Source organism: Bombina bombina, chromosome 1 (genome assembly GCF_027579735.1).
Source record: "Bombina bombina isolate aBomBom1 chromosome 1, aBomBom1.pri, whole genome shotgun sequence".
Lineage (NCBI taxonomy): Eukaryota > Metazoa > Chordata > Amphibia > Anura > Bombinatoridae > Bombina > Bombina bombina.
Genome location: NC_069499.1, coordinates 1,169,077,030 through 1,169,094,225, shown reverse-complemented (window position 1 = coordinate 1,169,094,225; position 17,196 = coordinate 1,169,077,030). Strand labels below are relative to the sequence as shown.

The 17,196-nt window shown below is 42.6% G+C and overlaps 1 protein-coding gene across 1 annotated transcript in view; it reads left to right on the top strand.

Annotated features, from left to right (window-relative positions):
- CDC27 (cell division cycle 27) overlaps window positions 1-17,196 on the top strand; it is a 464,683-nt gene that overhangs the window by 434,642 nt on the left and 12,845 nt on the right. Inside the window, exons 16-18 of the mRNA XM_053699695.1 lie at window positions 14,692-14,820; window positions 14,957-15,031; window positions 15,592-15,772. Of these exons, the coding sequence (XP_053555670.1) occupies window positions 14,692-14,820; window positions 14,957-15,031; window positions 15,592-15,772 (385 nt within the window). The remainder of the gene's footprint in view (window positions 1-14,691; window positions 14,821-14,956; window positions 15,032-15,591; window positions 15,773-17,196) is intronic.

Here is a 17,196-nt window from a genome sequence, read left to right as displayed (position 1 = left end):
TGTACTATTTACTCTCAGGCAGCAGATGGATGAAGACTTCTGCCTGGAGGCTGATGATCTTAGCATTTGTCACTAAGATCCAGAGCAGTTCCCACAGAGGCTGAGGGGTACAAGAAACTTCAGTGTGAGGAACGTTTTCAATCTATAGCAGTGAGGTATGTTCAGTCATTTTTTCTGGAGAGACTGTGGTATTTCAGAAAGGCTGACAGTATCCCCATGAGGGTAAGGGTAAGCAGTAGGAGTTATAGAAGGGTATTACTAAGCTTGCATAAGGGGCTAATTAAAACATGGTTGACACAGAGTTTTGAATGTTTGTGGGCAAACGTTTTGTGAACTGGGAGTTCTGTTAACGTTTTTTGGCAACTTTATTGAGGGTACACTTGGCTTATTTTTTGGGTCTCAGAACCCACATGGCTAGTTTGGAACCGCTCTGGTGCGGTTCATTTAGGCTGACAAAACATAGAGTGAGATGGGCGGGGCCTATTTTCGCCTCAGATGCGCAGTTGTGTATTTACTAAGCAAGCTCCAACTCTGGAGGGCCCTTGTGGAAGTATTGGGCCAAATCGAAGCTTTAATCCCATTTTTCCAATCCCTGAGGGCAGGTAGGCGAAACAGCAGGGCTGTGGCGAGGTGCTGGGGGTGTTTTTTCCGGATTTAGGTCTTATCGATCCGGTCTTCACAATAAAGGGTTAAATGTTTGTTTTTCTTGTGAGGCAAACTTAACTACACAAATTGAGTCTTATATCAAAAATGTGAAAAGATTGGTGTATTTTAAAGCAGTTTTGCACAACGTGTATGCTTTTTTTCTCTTAAAGGTGCAGTACCTTTTTTAAGATTTTTTCACTAAATAAAGTGTTTTCAAGCTTGTCTGTGGTCATTACTAGCCTGTTCAACATGTCTGACATTGAGGAAAGTCAATGTTCAATGTGTTTAGAAGCCATTGTGGAACCCCCACATGCACTGAAAGGTCAATAAATTGCAAAGAACATATTTTAGCTAATAAAAGTATGTTGCAGGATGATTCTCAGTCAGAAGGGAATCAGATTATGCCATCTAATTCTCCCCAAGTGTCACAACCATTAACGCCCGCACAAGCGACGCCAAGTACTTCTAGTGCGTCTAATTCTTTCACCCTGCAAGATATGGCCGCAGTTATGAATACTACCCTCACAGAGGTTTTATCTAAGCTTCCTGGGTTGCAGGGGAAGCACAGTAGGTCTGGTGTGAGAACAAATGCTGAGCCCTCTGACGCTTTATTAGCCATATCCGATGTACCCTCACAATGTTCTGAGTTGGGGGTGAGGGATTTGCTGTCTGAGGGAGAGATTTCTGATTCAGGAAAGATGTTCCCTCAAACAGACTCGGATATGACGGCTTTTAAATTTAAACTAGAACACCTCCACTTGTTGCTCAGGGAGGTTTTAGCGACTCTGGATGATTGTGACCCTATTGTAGTTCCAGAGAAATTGTGTAAAATGGACAGATATCTAGAGGTTCCTGCCTACACTGATGTTTTTCCGGTCCCTAAGAGGATTTCTTACATTGTTACTAAGGAGTGGGATAGGCCAGGCATTTCGTTCGCTCCCCCTCCTACTTTTAAGAAAATGTTTCCCATATCAGACACCATGCGGGATTCGTGGCAGACGGTCCCTAAGATGGAGGGAGCTATTTCTACCCTGGCTAAGCGTACAACTATACCTATTGAGGACAGTTGTGCTTTCAAAGATCCTATGGATAAAAAATTAGAGGGTCTCCTGAAGAAAATATTCGTTCATCTGGGTTTTCTTCTACAACCTATAGCGTGCATTGTTCCTGTAACTACTGCAGCTGCTTTTTGGTTCGAGGCTTTGGAGGAGGCTCTTCAGGTTGAGACCCCATTAGATGATATTCTGGATAGAATTAGGGCTCTCAAGCTAGCTAATTCTTTCATTACAGATGCCGCTTTTCAACTGGCTAAATTAGCGGCAAAGAATTCAGGTTTTGCCATTTTAGCGAGTAGAGCGTGATGGCTTAAGTCCTGGTCTTCTGATGTGTCATCAAAATCTACGCTTTTAGCGATCCCTTTCAAAGGTAAGACCCTATTCGGGCCCAAACTGAAAGAGATCATTTCAGACATCACTGGAGGAAAAGGCCATACCCTTCCTCAGGATAAGACAAATAAGATGAGAACCAAACAAAATAATTTTCGTTCCTTTCGAAACTTCAAAGGTGGTCCCTCTACCTCTTCCCTTGCTGCAAAACAATAGGGGAATTTTGCTCAATCCAAGTCAGTCTGGAGACCTAACCAGACTTAGAACAAAGGTAAACAGGCCAAGAAGCCCGCTGCTGCCACCAAGACAGCATGAAGGGGTAGCCCCTGATCCGGGATCGGATCTAGTAGGGGGCAGACTTTCTCTCTGCTCAGGCTTGGACAAGAGACGTTCAGGACTCCTGGGCTTTAGAAATCGTAACCCAGGGGTATCTTATAGATTTCAAAGATTCTCCTCCAAGGGGGAGATTCCTTCTTTCTCAATTGTCTGTAAACCAGACAAAAAGAGAGGCATTCTTACGCTGTGTAGAAGACCTATATAGTATGGGAGTGATCCGCCCAGTTCCGAAAACAGAACAGGGGCAGGGGTTTTACTCCAATCTGTTTGTGGTTCCCAAAAAGGAGGGAACCTTCAGACCAATTTTAGATCTCAAGATCCTAAACAAATTCCTCAGAGTCCCATCCTTCAAGATGGAGACCATTCGGACTATTTTACCAATGATCCAGGAGGGTCAATATATGACCACCGTGGACTTAAAGGATGCGTATCTACACATCCCTATCCACAAAGATCATCACCAGTTCCTCAGGTTTGCCTTTCTGGACAAGCATTACCAGTTTGTGGCTCTTCCCTTCGGGTTGGCAACAGCTCCCAGAATTTTCACAAAGGTGCTAGGGTCCCTTCTGGCGGTTCTAAGTCCGCGGGTCATAGCAGTGGCGCCTTATCTGGACGATATCTTAATTCAGGCGTCAACTTACCAACTAGCCAAGTCTCACACGGACATCGTGTTGGCTTTTCTAAGATCTCATGGGTGGAAGGTAAACGTAAAAAAGAGTTCACTTATCCCTCTCACAAGAGTTCCATTCCTGGGAACTCTGATAGATTCGGTGGACATGAAAATTTTTCTGACGGAGGTCAGGAAATCAAAGATTTTAACCACCTGCCAAGCTCTTCATTCCATTCTTCTGCTGTCAGTGGCTCAGTGTATGGAGGTAATCGGACTAATGGTAGCGGCAATGGATATAGTTCCGTTTGCTCGCTTGCATCTCAGACCACTGCAGCTATGCATGCTCAAACAGTGGAATGGGGATTATGCAGATTTAGCTCCTCAGATAAATCTGGATCCAGAGACTCTCTTCTTTGGTGGTTGTCACAGGATCATCTGTCCCAGGGAATGTGTTTCCGCAGGCCAGCGTGGGTCATAGTGATGACGGACGCCAGCCTTTTGGGCTGGGGTGCAGTCTGGAATTTCCTGAAAGCACAGGGTTTGTGGACTCAGGAGAAGGCTCTCCTCCCAATAAATATTCTAGAACTTAGAGCGATATTCAACGAGCTTCAGGCATGGCTTCAGCTGGCTTCGGCCAGATTCATAAGATTCCAGTCAGACAATATCACAACTGTAGCATATATCAATCATCAGGGGGGAACAATGAGTTCTCTAGCGATGATAGAGGTTACCAAAATAATTCGATGGGCAGAGACTCACTCTTGTCATCTATCAGCAATCTATATCCCAGGAGTGGAGAACTGGGAAGCGGATTTTCTAAGTCGTCAGACTTTTCATCCGGGGGAGAGGGAACTCCATCCGCAGGTGTTTGCACAATTGATTCATCAATGGGGCACACCAGAATTGGATCTGATGGCGTCTCGTCAGAACGCCAAACTTTCTTGTTTTACGGGTCCAGGTCAAGGGATCCTCAGGCAGTACTGATAGATGCTCTAGCAGTACCCTGGTCGTTTAACCTGGCTTATGTGTTTCCACCATTTCCTCTCCTTCCTCATTTGATTGCCAGAATCAAACAGGAGAGAGCTTCAGTGATTTTGATAGCACCTGCATGGCCACGCAGGACTTGGTATGCAGACCTGGTGGACATGTCATCTCTTCCACCATGGACTCTGCCACTGAGACAGGACCTTCTGATTCAAGGTCCGTTCCAGAATCCAAATCTAGTTTCTCTGCGGCTGACTGCCTGGAGATTGAACGCTTAATTTTATTTTATTAAGCGGGGATTCTCTGAGTCGGTCATAGATACCTTGATTCAGGCTCGAAAGCCTGTCACTAGGAAAATTTATCATAAGATATGGCATAAATATCTTTATTGGTGCGAATCCAAAGGCTACTCATGGAGTAAGATCAGGTTTCCTAGGATTTTGTCCTTTCTCCAAGAAGGATTGGAGAAGGGGCTATCAGCTAGTTCCTTAAAGGGACAGATATCTGCTTTATCAATTTTATTGCACAAGCATCTGGCAGATGTTCCAGACGTTCAGTCGTTCTGTCAGACTTTAGTTAGAATCAAGCTATCTTGGAAAGTTCTGTTTTTAGTTGCTATCTCTTCGGCTCGAAGAGTTTCTGAACTATCTGCATTGCAATGCGACTCACCTTATCTTGTTTTCCATGCTGATAAGGTGGTTTTTCGTACCATACCTGGATTCCTTCCTAAGGTTGTTACTAATAGGAATATTAATCAGGAAATTGTTGTTCCTTCTCTGTGTCCTAATCCTTCCTCTAAGAAGGGAGCGTCTGTTGCACAACTTCGACATGGTTCGTGCTTTGAAGTTTTACTTGCAAGCGACCAAAGATTTCCATTAAACATCTTCTTTGTTTGTTGTCTATTCTGGAAAACGTAGAGGTCAAAAAGCTACGGCTACCTCTTTCTTTTTGGCTGAAAAGCATCATCCGTTTGGCATACGAGACTGCTGGACAGCAGCCTCCTAAAAGAATTACAGCTCACTCTACTAGAGTGGTGGCTTCCACATGGGCTTTTAAAAATTATGCTTCTGTTGAACAGATTTGTAAGGCTGCGACTTGGTCTTCGCTTCATACCTTTTCCAAATTTAATACTTTTGCTTCTTCGGAGGCTATTTTTGGGAGAAAAGTTCTTCAAGCAGTGGTGCCTTCTGTTTAGCCATCTGTCTTGTCCCTCCCGTTCATCCGTGTCCTGTAGCTTTGGTATTGTATCCCACAAGTAAAGGATGAATCCGTGGACTCGTCGTACCTTATAGAAGAAAAGTAAATTTATGCTTACCTGATAAATTTAATTTCTTCTATGGTACGACGAGTCCACGGCCCGCCCTGTCATTTTAAGACAGATTATATTTTTTGATTTTAAACTTCATTCTGCACCTTTTAGTTTCTCTTTTTTCTTCCTGTACCTTCGGTCTGCTGTGGTGCTCTGTGCCACTTCCTGTTAGCAGGAAGATAATATCCCACAAGTAAAGGATGAATCCGTGGACTCGTTGTACCATAGAAGAAATTAATTTATCAGGTAAGCATAAATTTTTTTTCAACAGGCCTGGTTATGCGATGTCCCAGATCCATGGACTGTGGACATAGTATCCCAGCTTTACACAATAGGATTTTAGTCTCGCCCTGCAAGGGTTAGATTTCCCCTATCAAGACTATCCTCAAACCAGGTAAAGAGGGAGGCCTTTTTAAATTGCGTAAAAAGGACCTATTCTCCCTGGGAGTTATCGTACCAGTCCCTCTAGAGGAACAGGGTCTAGGATTTTATTCAAATCTATTTGTGGTTCCCAAAAAGGAGGGAACTTTTTGACCAATCCTAGATCTCAAGTGCCTCAACAAATTCCTCAGGGTTCGGTCCTTCAAGATGGAAACTATTTGTTCCATTGGTTCAGGAAGGTCACTTCATGACGACCATAGACACGTTCTCATTCACAGGGATCATTACCAGTTCCTAAGGTTTGCCTTTCTGGACAAGCATTTCCAGTTTATTGCTCTTCCGCTTGGTCTTGCCACAGCTCCCAGAATATTCACAAAGGTTCTGGGAGCTCTATTGGCAGTGAACAGATCCGAGGGAATTGCCGTGGCGCCTTATCTTGAAGACATCTTGGTTCAGGCGTCATCTTTGCAACTAGCAAAATCTCATACAGAGATGTTTTCTTTTCTACGTTCCCATGGGTGGAAAGTGAATCTGGAAAAGAGTTCTCTAGTTCCATCTACAAGAGTGATTTTCCTAGGGACAATCATAGATTCTCTGTCCATAAAGATTTTCCTGACGTCAGAAATTCCAAACTTCTGGCTTCTTGCCTTTCCCTCCAGTCTGCCTTTCGTCCATCAGTGGCTTAATTCATGGAGGTAATTAGTCTGATGGTGGCTTCTATGGACATCATTCCTTTTGCGACCTTCAGCTTTGCATGCTCCGTGAATGGAACGGAGATCATTCACAGAGGATAAATCTGGACCCCCTATCAAGAGACTCTCTTTCATTGTGGATTTCTCGGGGAACTTGTTTCCTGAGACCGTCCTGGGTGATTGTGACTAAGGACGCCAGCCTGTCAGGCTGGGGAGCTGTTTGGGGTTCTCTGAAGGCTCAGGGCCTGTGGTCTCGGGAAGAGTCCTCTCTTCCCATAAACATTCTGGAATTGAGAGCAATCTTCAATGTCTTAAGAGCTTGGCCTCAATTATCTTAAGTCCGGTTTATCAGATTCCAGTCGGACAATATCTCCTAAGTGGCTTACCTCAACCACCAGGGAGGGACTCTGAGTTCCTTGGACATGAAGGAGGTGACTCTATCTGCCATCCATATTCCAGGAGTGGACAATTAGGAGGCAGATTTTCTGAGTAGACAGACCTTTCATCCCGGGGAGTGGGCTCTCCATCTGGAAGTGTTCTCAAGGATCCGTAGTTGGATCTGATGGCGTCTCGTCAAAATGCCAAGCTTCCAAAGTACGGATCAAGAGACCGTCAGGCCGCTCTGATATATGATCTGGCGGTTCCTTGGAATTTCGGTCTTGCATACCTATTTCCTCCATTTACTCTTTTTCCACGAGTCATTGCTCATATCAAACAGGAGAGAGCGTCTGTGATTCTTTTAGCTCCTGCTTGGCCTCGCAGGATCTGATTCGCGGATCTGGTATGGATGTCATCTTACCTCTGAGGAAGGACCTTCTAATTCAGGGTCCTTTCCTCCAAACCTAGATTCTCTGAAGCTGACTACTTGGAGATTGAATGCCTAGTTTTGTCTAGACATGGTTTTTCTGAAGCAGTCATTAAAACTATGCTCCAGGCTCGCAAACCTGTTACTCGAAAAATTTACCGTAAGGTATGGTGTAAATATCTTTATTGGTGCGAATTTAACGGGTTCTCCTGGAGCCGGGTGAGGATTCTCCGGATTCTTTTCTTCAGAATTGTCTGGAGAAGGGTTTATCAGTCAGTACTCTAAAGGGTCAGATTTCTGCACGATCTATCCTTTTGCACAAACGTCTGGCTGACTTACCAGGTGTTCAAGCTTTTGTTCAGGCCCTGGTTAGAATAAGACCTATGTTTAAACCTGTTGCTCTCCTGTGGAGCCTTAATCTAGTTCTTAAGGTTTTGCAGCAGGCTCCGTTTAAGCCGATGCATGTTGTTGGTATAAAATTATCTTGGAAGGTTTTGTTTCTTCTTGCTATTTCTTCCGCTCGCAGAGTGTCTGAACTTTCAGCTCTGCAGTGTGATTCCCGTACCTTATTTTTCATGCTGATAAGGCGGTTCTTCTTACTAAATTGGGTTTTCTCTCTAAAGTGGTGTCAGAACGAAAAATTAATCAGGAAATTGTTGTTCCTTCTTTTTGTCTTAATCCTTCTTCTCATAAGGATAGTATTTTGCATAACTTGGATGTTGTGCAAGCTCTTAAATTTTAGTTACGAGCTACTAAAGATTTTCAACTTTCTTCTCCCCTGTTTGTTGTTTTCTCTGGAAAAAGGGTCAGAAGGCCACTTCTACTACTCTATCTCTGGTTGAGAAGTTTAATTTGTTTGGCTTATGAGACTGCTAGACAGCAGCCTCCTGAGAGGATTACGGCTCATTCCACTAGGGCTGTCTCCTTTTCTTGGGCTTTCAAAAATTAAACTTCTGTGGAACAGATTTACAAGGCGGTAACATGGTCCTCTTTGCATACTTTTTTCCAAATTCTACAAATTTGATACTTTTGCCTCGGCTGAGGCTTCTTTTGGGAGAAAGGTTCTTCAAGTGGTGGTGCCTTCTGTTTAGGTCCTCCTGCCTTTTTTCTCCCTCCCTGTTCATTGTGTGTCCTCTAGCTTGGGTATTGTTTCCCACTAGTATTGAAATGACGTTGTGGACTCTCCATGTCTTAGGAAAGAAAACAAAATTTATGCTTACCTTGTGTTAATTCTTTTCCCATTTTCCTTCGGCTGAATGACTGGGGATTATGGATAAGGGAAGTTGCACCTGACAGCTTTGCTGGGGTGCTCTTTGCCTCCTCCTGCTGGCCAGGAGTTGAATATCCCACTAGTAAGTGGAATGACGTTGTAAACTCTCCATGTCCGGAAAGGTAAGCATAAATTTTGTTTCTCCTCTATGAAATCTTAATTTGGTTTTAAGAGTTTTGTAGGTTCCTCCTTTTGAACCTATGCATGATTTCGATATTCAGCTTTTGTCTTGGAAGGTTCTGTTTCTTTTGGCTATTTCTTCTGCTAGAATAGTTTTTGAATTGTCTGCTCTTTGTTGTGAGCCTCCTTATCAATCGTGAGATTTTTGTTCCCTCTTTTTATCCTAATCCAAAGAATTCCAAGGAGAGGCTTCACCACAATGTGTATGTGGTCAGAGCCTTGAAGTACTATTTACTGACTACTAATGATTTTAGACAGTGTTGTTTGTTAATTTTTCTGGTACCAGAAAAAGTCAGAAGGCTTCTGCCGTTTCATTAGCCTCTTGGTTGAAGCTTTTGATTCATAAAGCTTACTTGGAGGCGGGTCAGTCTCCTCCTGAACTGATTACTGATCAGTTGCTACTTCTTGGGCATTTTTGATCAAATTTGCAAGGCAGCGACTTGGTCTTCCTTAATACTTTTTCTAATTTCTACCATTTTAATGATTTTGCTTCTTTTTAAGCAGCTTTGGTAGAAATGTCCTTCAGGCGGCTGTTTTTTTTTTTGGGCATTAAATATTTTGTTTGTTTTTTTTACACCAAAAAAAAACAGCTAATCATCCAATGTATTTGTAATAGTTTGTCTTGTCCCACCCAGATTACTCATTGACTTCATAGCTTGTGTATTAGTGCCCAGGAGTAATGGATCGTAGATTTCCATCACCTTTTTGAAAGAAAATATAATTTATGCTTACCTGATGATAAATTAATTTCTTCCATGGTGGTGAGAGTCCACAAGCTCCCGCCCAATAATTTATATTGTGATTATTTTTTTTTCAGCTGGCAGTTTGTGTGTTTGTTCCATGCTCCTTTTTTATTGCTCCTATTTTTTTCCTCCTACTTTCTTCTTTCCTGGCTTCGCTATATATCAGACTAGTTTCCAGTAAGGTGTGAGGGGGTTTAAGGGCTCTTGGAGTTTTGGGATATTTGCCTCTTCCTAGTAGCCAGCAGTATAATTCCCAGGAGTAATGGATAGTGGACTCTCACCACCATGAAAGAAATGAATTCATCAGGCAAGCATAAATGATATTTTTTCTGTACAAACAGGTTCTAGCATGGCTAAGAGTGAAAAGCTAGGAAGGGAATTGGCATTATCAGAAGTTACCTTAAAGGGGCACTAAAGTAATTTCTGCATAAAATGTATATCCGTTGACAGCAAATGTGTTTGTGCTCAACCGCAGCCATTTGCTTTAAACTTGTAATATGCGCACAAGTTAGCACTGTCGCGATACTGCTGATCGGGTCCTAATCTAACCCATAGTTGGTTCTGTGTTTAAGTGGTAATAGTGTGTGTAGGTTTTTATCTATTGGGAAATGGGTGTTTATGGTACAAATCTTTTATTTTGCACATAATTATGATAATACATAAATTAAAGCAAATTAATCCCCCTTTTTGTCTGATTATAAATAGCCTTATAGGGTTCAGTGCTTTGCTACACTGTTACATAAGTTGCAATTTCTCCTACATTGGTGTATCCGGTCCACGGCTTCATCCTTACTTGTGGGATATTCTCAATCCCTACAGGAAGTGGCAAAGAGAGCACACAGCAAAGCTGTCCATATAGCTCCCCTCAGGCTCCGCCCCCCCAGTCATTCTCTTTGCCGCTCTAACTAGTAGCATCTCCCCGGGGGTGGTAAAGAGTATGTGGTGTTAGTTGTAGTTTTTTATTTCTTCTATCAAGAGTAAGACCCTATTTGGGCCAGAGTTGAAGGAAATTATTTCAGATATCACTGGGGGAAAGGGCCATGCCCTTCCACAGGATAGACCTTTCAAGGCTAAAAATAAGTCTAATTTTCTTTCCTTTCGCAATTTCAGGAACGGACCGACTTCCACCTCTACAGCCACTAGGCAAGAGGGTAACGCATCCCAGCCCAAACCAGCATGGAAGCCTTTGCAAGGCTGGAACAAGGGCAAACAGGCCAAGAAGCATGCTGCTGCTACCAAGACAGCATGAAGGGGTAGACCCCGATCCGGGACCGGATCTAGTAGGGGGCAGACTTTCTCTCTTTGCTCAGGCTTGGGCAAGAGATGTTCCGGACCCCTGGGCACTAGAAATTGTTTCTCAGGGATATCTTCTAGAGTTCAAGGACCTTCCTCCAAGGGGAAGGTTCCACATATCTCGCTTATCTTTAGACCAGATAAAGAGACAGGCATTCTTACGTTGCGTAGAAGACCTATTAAAGATGGGAGTGATACACCCAGTTCCAACAGCGGAACAAGGACTGGGTTTTTACTCAAACCTGTTTGTAGTTCCCAAAAAAGAAGGAACTTTCAGGCCAATTCTGGACTTAAAAATTCTAAACAAATTCCTCAGAGTTCCATCATTCAAAATGGAAACCATTCGGACAATTTTACCAACAATCCAGGAGGGTCAATACATGACTACCGTGGACTTAAAGGATGCGTACCTGCATATTCCTATTCACAAAGATCACCATCAGTTCCTGAGGTTCGCCTTTCTGGACAAACATTACCAGTTCGTGGCTCTTCCGTTCGGATTAGCCACTGCTCCCAGAATTTTCACAAAGGTGCTAGGGTCCCTTCTAGCGGTGCTAAGGCCGAGGGGCATTGCAGTAGCATCTTACCTAGACGACATTCTAATACAAGCGTCGTCCCTTCCCAAAGCAAGGGCTCATACAGACATTGTTCTAGCCTTTCTCAGATCTCACGGGTGGAAGGTGAACATAGAAAAAAGTTCCCTGTCCCCGTCCACAAGGGTTCCCTTTCTGGGAACAATAATAGACTCCATAGAAATGAAGATCTTTCTGACAGAGGTCAGGAAGTTAAAGCTTCTGAACGCTTGTCGAGTTCTTCAATCCATTCCTCAGCCCTCCATAGCTCAGTGCATGGAGGTAATAGGACTAATGGTTGCGGCAATGGACGTGGTTCCTTTTGCTCTAATTCATTTAAGACCATTGCAACTGTGCATGCTCAAACAGTGGAATGGGGATTATGCAGACTTGTCTCCCCAGATTCAAATGGACCAGAAAACCAGAGACTCACTCCTCTGGTGGCTGTCTCTAGATCACCTGTCTCAGGGAATGAGTTTCTGCAGACCGGAGTGGACCATCGTCATGACCGACGCCAGTCTTTTGGGCTGGGGCGCGGTCTGGGAGTCCCTGAAGGCTCAGGGTCTATGGTCTCGGGAAGAATCTCTTCTCCCGATAAACATATTGGAATTGAGAGCGATATTCAATGCGCTCCAGTCGGACAACATGACGACTGTAGCGTACATCAATCATCAGGGGGGAACGAAGAGTTCCCTGGCGATGAGAGAGGTATCCAAGATCATCAAATGGGCAGAGGATCGCTCTTGCCATCTATCAGCAATTCACATCCCAGGAGTGGACAACTGGGAAGCGGATTATCTGAGTCGTCAGACTTTCCATCCGGGGGAGTGGGAACTTCACCCGGAGGTTTTTGCCCAGTTAATTCAACTATGGGGCATTCCGGATCTAGATCTGATGGCGTCACGTCAGAACTCAAAAGTTCCATGTTACGGGTCCAGGTCCAGGGATCCCAAGGCGACACTGGTAGATGCCTTAGCAGCGCCTTGGTCATTCAAACTAGCTTATGTCTTTCCACCGTTTCCTCTTCTCCCACGGCTAGTAGCCAGGATCAAACAGGAGAAGGCTTTGGTAATTCTGATAGCTCCTGCGTGGCCACGCAGGACCTGGTATGCAGACCTGGTGAATATGTCATCGGTTCCACCATGGAAGCTACCTTTGAGGCAGGACCTTCTAATTCAAGGTCCATTCGTACATCCAAACCTAGTCTCTCTGCAACTGACTGCTTGGAGATTGAACGCTTGATTCTAGCTAAGTGTGGGTTTTCAGATTCAGTTATAGATACCCTGATTCAGGCTAGAAAGCCTGTCACTAGGAAAATTTACCATAAGATATGGCGGAAATATCTTTGTTGGTGCGAATCCAAGGGTTACTCATGGAGTAAGATTAGGATTCCAAGGATTTTAGCTTTTCTCCAAGAAGGATTGGAGAAAGGTTTGTCAGCTAGTTCCTTAAAAGGACAGATATCAGCTCTGTCTGTTTTGTTACACAAACGTCTGGCAGCAATGCCAGTTGTTCAGGAGTTTGTGCAGGCTTTAGTCAGAATCAAGCCTGTCTACAGACCTGTGGCTCCTCCATGGAGTCTAAATCTAGTTCTTTCAGTTCTTCAGGGGTTTCTGTTTGAACCTCTACATTCCATATATATTAAGTTACTATCTTGGAAAGTTTTGTTTTTGGGTGCTATCTCTTCCGCTAGAAGAGTTTCTGAATTGTCTGCTTTGCAGTGTAATTCACCCTATCTGGTGTTTCATACAGATAAGGTCGTTTTACGTACCAAACCTGGTTTTCTTCCAAAAGTGTTTTCCAATAAGAATATTAACCAGGAAATAGTTGTTCCTTCTCTGTGTCCTAACCCAGCTTCTAACAAGGAACGTCTGTTACACAATCCCGATGTGGTTCATGCTTTGAAATTTTACCTAAAAGCAACTAAAGATTTCAGACAAACATCGTCCTTGTTTGTCGTCTATTCTGGTAAGAGGAGAGGTCAAAAGGCGACTGCGACCTCTGTCTTTCTGGCTGAAAAGCATCATCCGGTTGGCTTATGAGACTGCTGGAAGGCAACCTCCTGAACGAATTACAGCTCACTCTACTAGAGCTGTGGCTTCCACTTGGGCTTTCAAGAATGAGGCTTCTGTTGAACAGATCTGTAAGGCAGCGACTTGGTCTTCACTGCATATATTTGCCAAATTTTACAAATTCGATACTTTTGCTTCTTCGGAGTCTATTTTTGGGAGAAAGGTTTTGCAAGCAGTGGTGCCGTTTAGGTTACCTGACTTGTTCCCTCCCTTCATCCGTGTCCTAAAGCTTTGGTATTGGTTCCCACAAGTAAGGATGAAGCCGTGGACCGTATACACCAATGTAGGAGAAATCAGAATTTATGTTTACCTGATAAATTTCTTTCTCCTACGGTGTATCCGGTCCACGGCCCACCCTGGCATTTTAGTCAGGTTTAAATTTATTTTTTATAAACTACAGTCACCACTGCACCCTATGGTTCTCCTTTTTCTCCTAACCGTCGGTCGAATGACTGGGGGGGCGGAGCCTGAGGGGAGCTATATGGACAGCTTTGCTGTGTGCTCTCTTTGCCACTTCCTGTAGGGATTGAGAATATCCCACAAGTAAGGATGAAGCCGTGGACCGGATACACCGTAGGAGAAAGAAATTTATCAGGTAAACATAAATTCTGTTTCTTTTTTAGGTAATTTGTGTTAAAATTAAAATGTATGATTTGAACTTTTGCATTTAAAGGGACATTAAACCCAATTTTTTTTCTTTCATGATTCGGAAAGAGCATGTGATTTTAAACATCTTTACAATTTTACTTAAATATCTATTTTTTGTTCTCTTAGTATTCTTTGCTGAAAAAGGATACCTAGGTAGGCTCAGGAGCTGGTAATTTATTGCTGCAGATATATGCCTTATGATATTGGCTTACACAATGCTCTCAGTAATGCATTGCTGCTTCAACAAAGGATACCTAGAGAATGAAGACAATTAGCTAACACAAGTAAATTGGAAAGTTGTTTAAAATTGTGTGTCCTATCTGAATCATTAAAGAAAGAAAATTGGGTTTCATATCCCTTTAAACATGATAACGTTATAGTGGGGGGGGGGGGATGTTTCAGAAAACCTACTCTTTCAAGAAGCTCTTGAGTATGTTTCTTATAATCTCCTTTGCTGTGTTCTATTAGGGACGGATAAATTAATCTTTTACAACTGTTAGCCAAGTTGTGATCTTGCCATACATTGACTAAAGTGCACAGAGTGAAGCTCAAGTCTTCTTACCTTAGGAGAACGCTTAGAGGCTTTTAATATGTAAAATGACAGCTTTGGGGCCAGGATCTCAGACTGCTACATAAGTAACTTTCACGTGCAAAAGCTTGTGCACAATTAAAAATACATTTTATAAAATGTACTTATTTTCTGAGACATTTTATTTGTGATTTATCTAATTTGTTGTCCCAAATTAACCACCTTCTGTTTACACAGGTGCAACATGCCCTCAAGAAGTCAGACAAGGCTTTGGACACTCTTAACAAAGCCATATCTATTGACCCCAAAAATCCACTATGCAAATTCCACAGAGCATCCATCCTGTTCGCCAATGAAAAATATAAGGTAAGGTGGGAAACTGCCATCTCAGAGGGAATTGTAAAATGTCATCTCCCCAATTAGATGTTTTCATACAATGTGTTTATGTAATAAGCACACATGAGTATCTGACACTGTCTAAAGAAAATGACTTATCTTTCAGTCTGCCCTGCAGGAGCTTGAAGAATTAAAACAGATAGTACCCAAGGAATCTCTTGTTTACTTCCTTATAGGAAAGGTGAGATTAATAATAAGGTTTTCATTCGTCTTTATGGTGTTCTCTTTGTGCACTCTTTCATTCACCTATCTCAAATGCTCATTCACTGTCCTGTTCCCCTTTTTTTCTCTTGGGTGCTTATACCCTGTCCCCTCTCTGCTCTTTCCTTAAAGGACATCAAATTGAATGTGTAATGCTCAGCAGATATCAAATTTCATCATGCTTGTGTTTGCAAAAATATGTTTCACATCATTTGTACACTCATCACTCCAAGAAAATGCAATGTAGGTGCACCATATTCACATTTTGATACTAGGCTGTAACTCTAACACCACGCGCACTGGGAGCATGCATATACTTGGGGGGGGGGGGGGTGCATTAAAAAAGTTACCTCAGAATCTGATAACTTTTCAGAAACATTTTTGTAAATTAAAGCATATGTAAATCTGAGTGAATTTGTAATGCATTGCTTTTGTATTTCAAATTCAATTTTATGCCATTTTTAAATGAATATGCCATCTTTTCTGCCTGTACTTTTAACATATGCTTTGTCATTTCACTGTCACTTGCTCCACTCATAGGTGTATAAGAAGCTAGGTCAGACACATTTAGCTCTCATGAATTTTTCCTGGGCCATGGATTTGGATCCCAAAGGAGCTAATAATCAAATCAAAGAGGCCATAGACAAGCGGTACTTGCCGGATGATGAGGAGGCTGTTACACAGGAGGAACAGATCAGCGAGTGTTATCCCTACGAGTCAGGTCAGGATTCCAGGGATGGAAGATTTAATGCTGAGCAAAGTATGAAAGACAAGGATATATATGTTCCCTATATTTACACTACTAATTTTAGAAAATGAGGTTTTTAAAGGCTATAATATTAAAAAACCTACATGCTCTTAATTCGTTAGAGTGTGTCTTTTTAAGACTATCAATCCTGCACTTCTGCAGGTCCCGAGTGAAAACCGCCACTGATCCAGTCAGCAGCGATAGTCACACAACTCAGATGTGCAACTAGTGCTGCTGATTAACTCGGCAGCGGTTTCAACTGGGGGCCACCGGTACTCTGTGGGTCCTGGACAGTACTTTTTACTATGTGTTTATCCTGTTTGTTGTGGTGTTTAAACACATAATAATGCAGGGTAGACGGTTTTAGAATTACAAGCTCTATCAAATTATAACATGTACATTTTTTAATATAATGGCCTTTTAACGCATTGTGTGGGTGGAAGAGAGATTCTTTTTTGGAAGGCTCTGTCTAGAAGTAGAGGAATCACAAATTTACCATTAATTATATAATTGTAGTGTTGGCTGCTTTATTAATCCTACACAACTGTGTTTCTCTTGTTAAGTGTATCCAGTCCACGGATCATTACTTGTGGGATATTCTCCTTCCCAACAAGAAGTTGCAAGAGGATCACCCACAGCAGAGCTGCTATATAGCTCCTCCCCCAGCTGTCATATCCAGTCATTCTCTTGCAAGCCTCAACCAAGATGGAGGTCGTAAGAGGAGTGTGGTGTTTTATACTTAGTTTATTCTTCAATCAAAAGTTTGTTATTTCTTCTGTTAAGTGTGATCAGTCCACGGGTCATCATTACTTCTGGGATATTACTCCTCCCCAACAGGAAGTGCAAGAGGATTCACCCAGCAGAGCTGCATATAGCTCCTCCCCTCTACGTCACTCCCAGTCATTCTCTTGCACCCAACGACTAGATAGGATGTGTGAGAGGACTATGGTGATTATACTTAGTTTTTATCTTCAATCAAGAGTTTGTTATTTTAAAATAGCACCGGAGTGTGTTATTATCTCTCTGGCAGAGTTTGAAGAAGAATCTACCAGAGTTTTTGTTATGATTTTAGCCGGAGTAGTTAAGATCATATTGCTGTTTCTCGGCCATCTGAGGAGAGGTAAACTTCAGATCAGGGGACAGCGGGCAGATGAATCTGCATAGAGGTATGTAGCAGTTTTTATTTTCTGATAATGGAATTGATGAGAAAATCCTGCCATACCGATATAATGTCATGTATGTATACTTTACACTTCAGTATTCTGGGGAATGGTACTTCACTAGAATTACACTGTAAGAAATACATAAAGCTGTTTAATAACTAGAGATTATGTTTAACGTTTTTGCTGGAATGTAAAATCGTTTTCATTTACTGAGGTACTGAGTGAATAAATGTT